The 12,749-nt window shown below is 49.9% G+C and overlaps 1 protein-coding gene across 5 annotated transcripts in view; it reads left to right on the top strand.

Moving 5' to 3' along the window:
* The window catches only part of CNNM1 (cyclin and CBS domain divalent metal cation transport mediator 1), a 62,985-nt gene that overhangs the window by 37,204 nt on the left and 13,032 nt on the right, over nucleotides 1–12,749 (top strand). For 3 of the 5 annotated variants that reach the window (XM_062214830.1, XM_062214828.1, XM_062214827.1), the window contains exon 7: nucleotides 9,425–9,588. In XM_062214830.1, coding sequence (XP_062070814.1) covers nucleotides 9,425–9,588 — 164 coding nt within the window. Of the gene's footprint in view, nucleotides 1–1,158; nucleotides 1,222–9,424; nucleotides 9,589–12,749 lie in introns of all 5 variants that reach the window. The other 2 variants (XM_062214829.1, XM_062214826.1) reach the window with 1 other exon arrangement.

Raw genomic sequence — 12,749 nt, 5'->3', positions numbered from 1 at the left:
AACCTGCCTGAGCTCAGGGTCACCAGAACAGGTGCACATACAGGCTTGCAGCAGGAGAGAGCAAGTCTTCTGTCGGATGGTGTATACATTTAATTGAACAACCATGATTATTCTTGACACTGTGGGGTTTACTTACTCCAATGTGCCTTACAATATTAGAGGCCCATTCAAACATCCATTAAAACCTCATGTCAGAGTAAGTGACGATAGGACAGGTATGAAACATCCCACCTTGCTCCCTTGCATATGTTGATAATTTCAGATCAAATCATCTGTTGCTGCAAATAAGACAGCGGAAGCTGCCTAGTTCACTGTGCCATCATGTGCATACCGGCTTCACTGCCTTCCTTGAAAGGCACTCTGAGAATCATCTCCTAAGACAGGTGATGATGGATTCCCATGCAGAATCACCACTTGATTAGGGTCAAAATGGGAAAAGGCCAGAGTAGCCCTACACACTCTACCCACTCAGTCCCAGATGACAGCCAACACCATTTCAGTGATTCTGCTGAGAGAGACAGAGAAGGAAGAGGGATCGAAAGAGAGGTGCTTTGGAGCACCGATACTTGCTAAGAAGGGATGATGATGTAATCCACCAAGCTGATTACATTCAGAGGGCTAGAATGCTGCCCTTCCTGTGTCCCGGTCCTCTAGCAATGCACAGTCCCTCGCCAGCACTGTGATCACGGAGGAGCACCTAGAAGTCCGAGGTAGGAGCCAGCTTCTTCAAGGATGCCCCTAGCAGGGGCTCACACTTCACTTTCAAGGGCCCAAGTGCGATTGAGCAGACTACACATGGCAGCTGGGAGAGCCTGGTGGGAAGGCAGTACTGGGCCCCCAGAGTGCTGCCCACATGCTCCCAAGGAGGGCACTACCTGGCCTTCCGATTGGCACCTCTGATCTCCTCTGAGACATTGGGACATGTTTGCAGGTGACCTTCAGCAAGGTCCATTTTATTTTCTTGTCTTTCTGGGGAGTGACTTTGTAAGAGGACCCAATCCCCGGGTTTTTTCCGAGGCAAGATCCCGTTTTGCAGAGAAATGTGATGCTGTGAAGATCCAGGAACAGACTGTCTCACCGGCTTTGCTCTTTGTCTCTCTCCTTTTGTGTTTATCTCCCCCTTTGCAACTCACAAATCCTTGGCCCCTGACTCTTTAGTGCCTGTCTCTGTGTCTCGTACCTCCGCCTTCAGCAGAGGGGACTCCCTGGCAGGATCCCCAGGTAAACATGCGTGGGTGTCTCGGGTCTCTGTAAATCCAAGTGGTTTGCAGGAAGTCTTTGGTCTTGGTCACCGTCCTGCATGAGAATTGCCTTCTGCCAACAGGCAAGCCCGTGACTGAGGTACAGTGTGTCACATGAGCAATGCTCTTGTGCACACGCAGCCAGGCGTTGCTGGTTCTGTGGCATCCTCTATGAATTTGCCTCCCAGATCTGAGTGTACATGGAAAAACGGTGGGAGTGAGTGGCAATGGGAGCTTTTCCTCATCATTTGGGGGATGAGGAGTCAGCAGGAGAAAAATAGGAAGAAATTTTGTGACATTGTGCCTTATTCCTACTGACTCTAATTGCACCTTCCCGTCTGTGTGGGCCCCTGCCCTTAGCTAACCACTGGCCCATCCTCACCCTCCTAGGAGTGTTCAGATGTGGTCATCGTATTCCCTGTGGTCTGTTCATATGAAGGATGCTGTATTTAAAATGTCCAAATCAACTTTTCATTAGGCTTAACCTCTTGTTAATTAAATGAAAGTTACTGGATTTCTTTTTAATCACGTAAAGTAGCTCCTTGTGGAGCTGCACAGTAACTCAATTGAGTAGAATGAAATAAATCTGAACTATCAAATAGCTGGTTATATTATTCTCTTCTCTGGAGGTTGATCTCTGATGCTTATAGAGCAAGTAATGACCAAGGCAGGAGCTTATTTGTTAAATTGCCCAGCAGTTAGCACGCAATCCAATCTCCTATACTCTCTACATCTGTGTCCCTTGTCCCAGTTTTAAGACCTCATTATATCCTTTGTCATCAAGAGTTCGGTTGTGTTTTGCTGCCTATGTGCTAGGCCCTCAACACTCAAAAAGGCTGTGTTCTGAGACCTCCAGCCTTCAAATCTGTGACTTCACAAGTGTTTATGTTGACTTCTCTTTTCTCTCAGATCACATTTTTCCATCAAAGACCATCTCTTTTGCATTTTTGTCTTCCTGAGTTAACTACCTTTTCACCAGTGTGCTTCCTCTCAATTGATGGTGTTTTTCCACTAAGATGTTTTCTTGCTTTGTGAGAGCACACGCCTTCGTGATGATTACTGGAAAACACAGTTGATGTGTTGCCATTGGGTGCCCTCACCAGTCAAATGGTCCACTCCCACGTGCCAGCAAAATCAGAAATGACTTCATCATGGGCATTCAAGGTCATTTGCACACAGGGAGGCTGGGGGAAGGCCAGGCATATGCTGTGAGGGTTCCACAGGAGAGGGAGGACACACATTTTTAAAAGATTTTCAACAAAAGGGATCTAGCAAGAATATATTTTCCTTTTTAATGAACCTTTAGTTAACTTGATGACCTAATTCACTGTACCTTTCCAGTTGAAGAAGGTAAATTCTAGCTCATCAGTGAATGACTTTGTGGTTAGCACAGGGTCAGGCAGGGATTAAAGTGGCTCATTCTTCAGCAGGTGGTGAGACTTCTGGCCCAGCCCTGGCTGGTGCCATGTGCAGGGTCTCTTGCTTCCCTGGTGAAAAAGTGGCAAGCTTCTTCTTGCCCTTGGTAGAGCAGTGACAGTCACAATGGGAGGAAATGGAGGTGGGGAGCATCTTCCTTCTCCTTTGCCCCCTCCTCTCCTCCGTCTTTCGTCGGGTCTCATCCACAGCCAAGCACACAGCCTTCTCGGTGACCGGGTGACCTCCCAGGACCTGCACAATGAGTTGACCCCTGCCACTCAAGTCTCTGTTCCATATCACCAGAAGAAGCTTCAGAGCTCTGGGGTTTTGTGGGAAGAAGTCCTGGGTACCTTTTGGCCCCATGTTTGGTTTCTGATCCTGATACAATAATTACCATATGCAGTACATCTCAATCCCATCTTACCCAGGGAAAAAGATAAATACTGTGAATCACTAGGGCCTTGAAGAACTCTGTTATTGTTTTATTTAACCTCCACAGCTACCTCGGGAGATAGAGATGAGTTATTGTTGGGAAACTGTAAGTATGTGCAGTCAGAGGGGGAGGGATTGGCATCCAAGTCTGGACCCTGCCCTCGCTGCACTTCTGAACACAAGCACTTTGTGCCCCCTAGAGGGCTGAGATTTATTTGCATTTTGAAAGCAGACTGCCAATGAATCTGGTGCTCACAGGGGTCCCTGCACCAAATACTGCAAACCTATTGTTTGAGTACAAATCAGTATCCGCAGGGAGTTCCTGTGTGTTTGAGACTCAGTTGTAAATAAGGAGAGCAGAGTGCTCTGCGGATTATCTCCAGAACGCAGTGTAATTAGCCAACTGAAGTTTCATTTAAAAGTGAAACATCTGATCAGACCCACTGCAGTTGCCATGCCTTCTTCTCCCTGCATTAATTCCCTCTTCCCTGTCCTGATGGCGAAGATAATTGAGAGGACCCACGACAATCCTTCCCAATCCACAAAGCACAGAAGAAATGTCAGAACCAAGGGATCGTTTCCAATGCACGACTGTCCATCCACTGTGTGCTTTGAGGTCAATGACAATAAGAGTTTTCTCTCAGAATATGCAGAGAGTCCCCAGAATAATTGTTTTACTTTTCAAAAGTGGCAAGTGGGAATATTCCTCGGGGTTGGCTCTTGTGTAGCGAACATTTGGGAATCATTAAAGCTCCGTGTAATGTGAGCAAGTTCATCTGGGAGCCTAAGTTGGGCTGACTTGCAGAGTTCACATTGTAGCTTTGACAGAGGGCTGGCTTTTGGCATTTGGTTTTCTGATGTTGAATATTACTACAGGATGATGAATTTTAATAATGCTAGTGTGTACTCTTACAAGCCTATGGAATTAAACTCCCCATCTGATTTGGAGAACACAGATGGCCCATGCCACAGTGACCATGACCAAGGGAGGCCATTTCCACCATCCTTCCCTGATGCTCCACAAGATGTAGGCAGGCCACCACCAAACCCTCCTTGCCTTCAAATCCTCATACTGAGAAGAGGAGTAGGCATTCTACTTCTGTGTCTTGGGTCCTGCTTCCAGGCTTCCAGGATAGGGGTGTGAAGGTTCCCTGGGTAAAGACATCACCAGAGAAGCAAGAGACCCAGAGCTGTGTGTGGGCTTTGGGGCCCCTTCCTGTCATTCCATCGAGCCTCAATACCAATGATGCCACACTGTCTCCCATCCCTCATCCAGTTCTGTCTCCCTGTCTTCTCCACCCAACCTCAATAGCGCTAAGTACCCAACCAGGACAGGTATCTCCTATAAACCATGCCTCGATGGCTGCAGAAATGAAGTCCACGACACTTCTCCAGCGGCTGGGGACCCAAAGCAGAAACTCGTGTTCCCTGCCACTCAGTCACACCAGAGCCAACTTGAGGAGGTGACAATCGAGCAGGGCAGGCAGCGTCTGTTGGCCGCCTGGTCTACCTCCTTTGACCAGCCCTATGGTGGGTTTTACACATCACGCTTTGAACTGTCTCCTTTCAGACCTTCTTGAACGCAGCATTGTCCTCCTAGCTTCACTCCCCCACACTGTGCCTCTGTGCTTTTAGGAAATGCCAAGGGGAATTACACAACTTGAACTAGTTTGCCATGCTGCTGGGATACTCGTCTGTTACTGATTTCTTCTCCTTTTTTTATTAAAAGCATTTTTCCATTTCCATTTTGCCTTGCTCAGAAATCTCTGAGTGCATGTGCACAATTACCAAAATGCCAAGTCATCAGCATCGTACCTATTGAGGAATGTCAGGCTCTGGGGCACAAAATCACTGATCTTGCACAACGCTCTGATGAGCCGAGGCCTCCTTTGTCGCAAAATGAGGACCCCTTTTCCTTTTAAAGTTGGTTCTATAGCTCTGACCTTTGTAGGACAGTTGTGATATTGGGAATCACCAAGGATTTTATGAATAAACAAACCTTCAACAGAATTCTTACTTTAAAAGACATGTTTCTCCTCCCAGCTCAGTAGTGCTGTAGCTTGTGTTTGACCGGTGAGCCCCTGTGAGTAGCAGAAAGGTACCCATGAGACAGTGTTTTGTTTTACTGAGGGGAGGGGGAGGAGGCTGGCATGTGCTTGTTGCCTCTGTTTGCAGTGAGGACTGGAAGTAACTCAGGACAAGTTTTTCTAAATAGAAGGAGGTTAGCAGATCAGATAGGGCTCTGTCTGCCTGTCGTCCTCCATGAATATATGCAGAGTTGTTCTTAACGGATGGGGTGTGTGGAGCCCAGGTTAGGCCAGGCAAAACAGAGGACTATCAACAGGGATGGTGATTTCTCAGGGGAACTAAGCCACAGGCCCTGCTCTATCCCCTGGCTCATGTCCAATCTGAGTCAAAGTTGACCAACCAGGATAAGGTAGGGTTTTCAAGATTCCACTCAAGACCAAAGATGCCACCCCCACCCCCACCCCCACCCCCCGCAGTACTAGCTGCCTGCCCCACCCCACCCCATCTCCCTTGTCTACAGCAGTGAGCCTAAAGGAAAGAACCTGGACTTGCCTTGCCACACACCACCCTAGAACAGTCACAGGTGGGTTCAGACTCATCAATTTGTTTTCAAGGGACCAGAGTCAGGCCTGAAAAGCACCTTTTTCTGTCCAGTATTTGTCATTTACAGTCACCGTGGTGCTTCACTGTCCTCTGTGGCACCATCATTTTCCCTCCCAGTCCGTGGTCACCCTGGGAGAGGGTCTGTCCTCATCACCCAGTGGAGGCATAGGACCCTTGATGCCTGACCCCAGGACCCCCTGTTTCACAGGTTCTTATTACAGGGACAGATAAACGGAACCCCGGTGCACCCTGTAGCCTCTTTCAGATTACCAGACCAAGTTCTAAAGCTTCTAGGTGCCCTTGGCTTCTAGTTGCATTTCTGCTGCATCTCTGGAGTGTCCCGCCACCCCGGCCTCTTCTGCAGATTGACTTCAGGTTGCAGAGGCTTAAAGGCATGCTGGTTCCAGGATTATTTGAGGGTTCTGAAACCTTTTTGAAAAACAAAATCTAGATTCTAAATAAAATCTCTTTAAGGGGCTTTTGAATTTTTATATTTTTTAAATTTTATTTTATAGGACAGATAGATCTTCCATCCACTGGCTCACCCCTAAATGCCCACAATAGTGGGGGCTGAGCCTTCCCAAACTGAGAGCCAGGAATTCAATCCTGGTCTCCCACATGGGTAGCAGGGTCCCAGTCCCTTCACCCATCACCACTGCCTTCCAGGGTGCATGTTAGCAGGAAGCTGGAATTGGGAGCTGAGCCAGTACTTGAATGCAAACACTCAGATATGGAATATGGGAGCCCCAACTGGTGACTTAACCTCTAAGCCAAATGCCCACCCCTGTTCTATGCAATTTTAACTGAGTATCTGCTCTAGGCAGGCACCGTACCAGGCGCTAGGAATACAGTGATGATGACAGAAAGATAAACTCTTTGCTTTCATGAATTTAGAATTGAGTTCAGTAGGCCTAAGCAGTAAGTGCAGATGTGTAATTAGTGAACACTTGTGAGAAGGGCTTTGACGAAATGCACAGGGGGCAGTGAAGGAGGGAAAAAAGGGCATTTTCTTAGACTGGCCAGACAAGGTCTTCAGAGAAGGTGCCATTACAGATGAGAGGCAATGACTGTGAAGCCAGCAGCCACCAGCTGGGGTGGGAGTAGGGGGAAGGAGGGCACCTACTGAGCAGGGGGAAGCTTTCGTGATCCTTGATGCCCAAGGAGGCCTATTGGCTATAGTGAGGCAGCAGGAGCAAAATGAGACCACACAGGAAAGCAGGGGCTAGGGCGTGGGGGCTTTAGGGGCCGGAGCAAGTAATTTGGGTTTCATTCAGATTCAGTAGGAAGTTGACTTGTGTTTTTAAAATGTTATTCTGGCAGCTGAGATGAAAGCAGAATGTAAGTGGGAGACCCAAGTGTGGTTCAGGAGCGGGTGATGGTGACCAGGACTGGACCGGAGACAGAGATGGACAGATGGGCCTATAGTGTCGGAGGCAGAGATGGCCAGACTGGGCGTGGGACTGAGGGAGTGGCAGGAGTCAAGGTGACTGCCAAGTTCCCGGTTAAGTATCAGAAGTACATTTGCTGAGAAGGGGAGATGGGAGTGGAGTCCTTAATTCTATAATCATCTCCAGATAGTGATTACTATGCTTCTAATGAGAAAATTCTTCAACTGTTGGTATTTTAATCTTTCTGCTGCTTGGCTTGCCAGGCCGTAACAGCTTGGCAGCTAAATAGCATCCTGCATGACTCCTCCAGATAGATGCTAATCAGATATGTGGATCGATGGCAGCATTATCTCAGGAGACAGAATTCAATTCCCCGGGGTTCTACCCTAAAGAGGCAAGGACCAGGATATGAAGAAGTAGATTCTTTGCAGCCCTCTGAACCCAGTGTGTGTTACGAGACGCTGGTGGCCTCCTGGTCTCACCCCCAGTGCAGAGTGGCATTGATTGGGAAGCACGGGGGTGGGAGAAGCTTTGCTGTCCCTCCCTCTGGGGTTGTCCTGTGTTTGAGGCAATGCAAGGGTCACCTTCAGCACCCTCTCCTGTTGATCTGGGGCAGGACATATATCAGGTCCATTGTGAAACCAAGTGATGTGGTCTTCCTTTCGTGTGTGTGACAACCGTTGTTATTCCTGCCACTGTATTCCCAGACACAGTACTTTTTTAAGGAATGTACTCAATTATTCCTGGGAAATGTGTTACATATATTTATTATTTTTCAACTGTATGCTAGAATCACATTCCTCATTCTCTCAAAAACCCTTGATATCCTTAAATATTTTAATTTTGACAATCTGATAAATGCATTGTTTGAATTTTTATATCCCTGGTAGTGAGACTGAATAGTTTTTTTATGAATCTTTCTAAAAAGTGTTTCTTGAAAATGCAGAAGGAACCTGACGAAGCATTTAGGTCTTTGACAGCAGACCTGGGGTTATTCCAGCCCCCCATTAGGTGTTTGCAGGAAGGAGCCCTGCTGTGGAGACCCACACTTCAGGGGTCCTGTTTTGGCCCCTTCAACCCTGCCCCTCTGTAAAGCAAGTAGTATGCAGGGCCAGAGGTGCACCCAGCCGGAACCCGTGTTCTTCCTTCCAGACCATGCGTCAGAAACCCAGAATCCTGGAATCCCCACTGAGACAGCCCTGGGCGGGTAAGGGGATGAGAAGCCCAAGGGTGGGGGCAGCTGTCCTCACCCTGAGCTCTGTTCTCTGGCGCAGAACTTGAAGGAGGCAAGTTGCCATGTGCATTTGTCAAGGACAAGGATGGAACACAGCTTGTGACTGTGATTGATAGCTTGGGAAGACTGATCCCTGTGCTCCGTGGGCCTCTCTTTGTACTCTTGTCCCAGACCCTGCCAACACTGGGCAGGCCTGCACTGTCCCTACTGAAATGCATCACCAGCGTGAGGATTGCTTGTCCATACGGTGACAGAGGGTGGACAGGGCAAGCCTAAGGCCTTGGCCTTTCTAAAATAAGGTTTGCGGTGAAGTTTCTGTAAAATACCAGAGGTCGAGGGCCTCGGGGTCTGGGTAGAAAGCCACGCTCACGGCCGGCGCCACAGCTCAATAGGCTAATCCTCCACCTTGTGGCGCCGGCACACCGGGTTCTAGTCCTGGTCGGGGCGCTGGATTCTGTCCCGGTTGCCCCTCTTCCAGGCCAGCTCTCTGCTGTGGCCAGGGAGTGCAGTGGAGGATGGTCCAAGTGCTTGGGCCCTGCACCCCATGGGAAACCAGGAGAAGCACCTGGCTCCTGGCTTCAGATCAGCGTGGTGCGCCAGCCGCAGTGGCCATTGGAGGGTGAACCAACGGCAAAGGAAGACCTTTCTCTCTGTCTCTCTCTTTCACTGTCCACTCTGCCTGTCAAACAGAAAAAAGAAAGAAAGAAAGAAAGCCACGCTCACAGCACCAGGGTCCTCCTGCACTCAACCTGGAGACCAGAACCGGAGAGGCGGTGGGAGCCCTCTCCGCCACCTACAGAGGTCTGGGGAGCATCTGAATGGAGCAGAGCCAGGCGGCCCCTGTCTTAGGGAAGTGCCCCCCCACCTCGCCACTAGAGGAGTAAATAGCAGCTCCACTCCTCCTTGGGCTCTGGTGGGGAGCAAGAGGGCCCTTTCCACCACCTGGTATTGCCACTACCCCCTGGTCCCGTGGGACCTCAGTAAACAGCTCCTGTCTCTGTCTCCCCCCTTCCATTCTCCCATGTCTGTCCCCCGCCCCGTTGCCTTTCCTCTCTCTTCCTCCCCTCCCTGTCCATCCGCAGTGAACCGGTCCCCTTCTCGCTGCAGCGGCTTGAATCGCTCCGAATCTCCGAGCCACGAGCGCAGCGACTTGGCGGGGAGCAGCACGCAGCTGTATGGCGGCAGCAACAACCTGTACCTGCCTGACTACTCGGTCCACATCCTCAGCGATGTGCAGTTTGTGAAGGTAACTCCCCCGCCGGCCTCACTAGGTGCGTCGCACTCCCCCGCACCGCGGCACATCAGGCTCCCTGGTCTTAGAAGGGCCTGGTTTTCGGGAAACTTCACTGTTGTTCATTACTTCTCATTCTTTAAGGTCTCCTGATCCTTACTTTTCGTGTGGAGAAACTGAGGCACAGAGCAATAGGCGATTAGCTTGCTTGAGACAAGTGGCTGGGACAACTGTTTCCTTTGATTCTCCCACCATGGGCACCTGGTTGATTTTGCTCATTTTGTTTTCAAGGTGATTATTTGTGAACCGAGTGTGTAGAAGAGACCTGCTGTGATTTTACATGATGGTGCGTTTTTACACCTTAAAGTCTGAAACACAGCTGGGCCTGTGTGGTCACTCCGGTGTCGCCAGCAGGCACAGCCCCTTAACCATCAGAGCTGTTTGAAGAGAGCCCCTCTGCCAATGCACACTTGCTGCACTGCTGTTCCTGCAGACCCCTCATTGGGACTGCCATGGCGCGGGGCCTTTTAAAGTTTTCCCTTCCTCTTGCATCAGTTTGTTGTATTTGCTTTGTTTTCCGGCGTTTAGCAAACCGTCACAAACTTTGACCCATTTAGCCCAGTCCAAAAGTGCAGCCCATGAGTTCGCTGGGTAACCATTGTCCCGGATGCAGGCTGGATGAGGGGTGGACTGCAATCCCGGAGAATGTCTTTCTTTCTGTCCAGAACACACACCCTGGCTGTCCCTTCAGAGAGCAGTGTGTGCTGGCCGGCTTTCTATGTTCCAGAACTCTGTGGACACCTGAGCTAACACTGAGACCAGCAGATAAAAGTAACCATGGAAAGTTAGCAGGGGGAGGGACGGAACCTGGAAGCTGAGGTGGGTGGTAGCTGTTGTCAGGGCAAAGCCCTTCGCCAAGTGCTTTGTCTGAGTGACCCATGTCCTCTCACAACCCCACTGTGAGGTGAGTGCTCCTGTCACTCCCATGTTATAGATGAAGCAGTTGAGGCTTGAGTCTAAATATAAGGTCACGGGGCTAGGAAGTGGCAGAGCCAAGCTTCAGGGTTGAGCTTCCCTGCCTGCAGAGCACGCGCTCTGAAATCGTGGGACTTTGGGGAGGCCTGCAGGAAACCGCAGTGAAGGCCCAGGAGTGATGACTTCAGGGAGCCGACTGAGCAGTGCCCCCAGGGGTCCATGATGGTGGACACCGAAGGAGTCTAGTGGGGCAGGAAGGTGAAACCTTGGAGAGCTGTAGCCCAGGGTTCCCTCCCCACGGCTCCCTCTTGGTGCTGATGCAAACTTACCTCAGATGTAGAGTAGAGAAAAAGCAGAAGAGAAGCTCGTGTGTGCTGACTCCTAATGGTTTGTAGGATGGGCACACGGTGTGTGGGAAAAGAAATGGAAAGTCACAATCTGAGTGTGTGGCTCAAAAGCACTTCATGGATGCCTGCTTCATACCTGGCACTGACGAGTGTGTGTGTGGAGACCAAGCCGCAGCCTTAGATGACTTCAGACAGCGCTAGGGCCACACGGGAATTGAACAGGGGCATGGGATAAGCAGTGGTTGGGCCGAGAAGACAAGGAGGCTGGGGCTGAAACGGCTCTCACAGCAGGCTGAGCAAAGGGCGTTTTGCTGAGATCTGAAAGAGGAGGGGGAAAGGACGTTCAAGGCAGAACCGCCAGAGCTCGGCTGTCAAGGCTCACTCCCAATGCTGCCCCTGGTGTGTGTAGGCAGCAGCGGGGGTGGGGTGCGGGTCAGAAGCAGGGCCACCCGTGAGCTCCAGGCCAGAGGGAGGGATCTGCATTGTATGCTATGTGCATTGGGGAATTTAAAGTTTGTTTCTCAGATCTTTGCGTTTGTCCTACGCTGCTGGTGCCGCAAATTGCCAGATACTGGGGGACTTAAACAATCAACATGTATTCCTCACGGTTCTAGGAGGAGTCCAAGATCAAAGTGTTGGCAGATCTGGTGTCCGGGGAGGCCCACTCCTGGTTTGCAGATGGCCTCTCATGTGGTGGAGAGTGGGGACGGGAAGCAAGGTCTCTTCCTACGAGGGTACTCATCTCACCATGAGAGCTCCCCCATGTGACTCCATCCAACAGGCTCCACCTCCTAATACCATTATCTTGGGGTTAGGACTTCAGCATACAAATTTTGGGGGACAAAATATCAAGGAACATAAAAGGGAAGTCACTTTCATGGAAGCTGGTGTCAGGAGCCAGCTGCTGGCATCTGTGCTTGGGTCACACCCAGTGACCTTGCTCTGACCTTGCTCTGACCTGCAGCACTGAGTGTGGTCCTTCTCTCCACCTGCACATCTTGAAACTAAGAGGATGAGATGTCAGAAGTAGGAAAAGTGGAGTGCATGATAGAAACCAATTACAGCGTTTTCTAAATCTGAATAAGCTTGTAGCTTCAGTCTCTAAAACTTCAGTAGGGGCAATGGTTTGGCACAGCAATGAAATCCCCACTTGGGATACCCACGTCCCTCACTGCAGTGCCTGGTACAAGTCCTGGCTGCTCCACTTCTGGGACAGTTTCCTGTTGATGCACACCTGAGAGGCAGTAGCGATGGCTCAGTAGTTTAGTCCTTGCTACCCACATGTAAGACTGGATAGAGTTCAGGCTGCCAGCTTTGACCTGGCCCACTGCTGGCTGTTGCTGGCATTTGGGGAGAGAACTAATGGATAGAAGATCTCTCCCTGTCTCTCTGTCTCTTTCTCTGATTTTCTTTCAAATAAAATGAAAATCAATAATTTTAAAAGAAGGGGAGATCATTGGGGCCAGCACTATGGCGTAGTGGGTAAAACTACCGCCTGCAGTGACGGCATCTCATATGGGCTCCGGTTTGAGTCCTGGAGCCCATCCACTCTGATCCAGTTCCACTTCTGATCCAGTTCTCTGCTAATGCACCTGGGAAAGCAGTAGAAGATGGCCCAAGTGCTTGGGCCCCTGCACCCACGTGGGAGACCCAGAAGAAGCTCCTGGCTCCTGACTTCAATCTGGCCCAGCCCCGGCTGTTGCAGCCATTTAGGGAGTGAACCAGTGGATGGAAGATCTCTCTCTTTCTCTCTCTCTCTCTCTCTCTCTCACTCTCTCTCTCTCTCTCTGTAACTCTGCCTTTCAAATAAATAAATAAATAAATCTTTTTTTAAAAAGGAGGAAATCACAAGTA

Source organism: Lepus europaeus, chromosome 17, assembly GCF_033115175.1.
Source record: "Lepus europaeus isolate LE1 chromosome 17, mLepTim1.pri, whole genome shotgun sequence".
NCBI lineage: Eukaryota > Metazoa > Chordata > Mammalia > Lagomorpha > Leporidae > Lepus > Lepus europaeus.
This window is presented reverse-complemented; position numbering and strand designations above follow the sequence as displayed.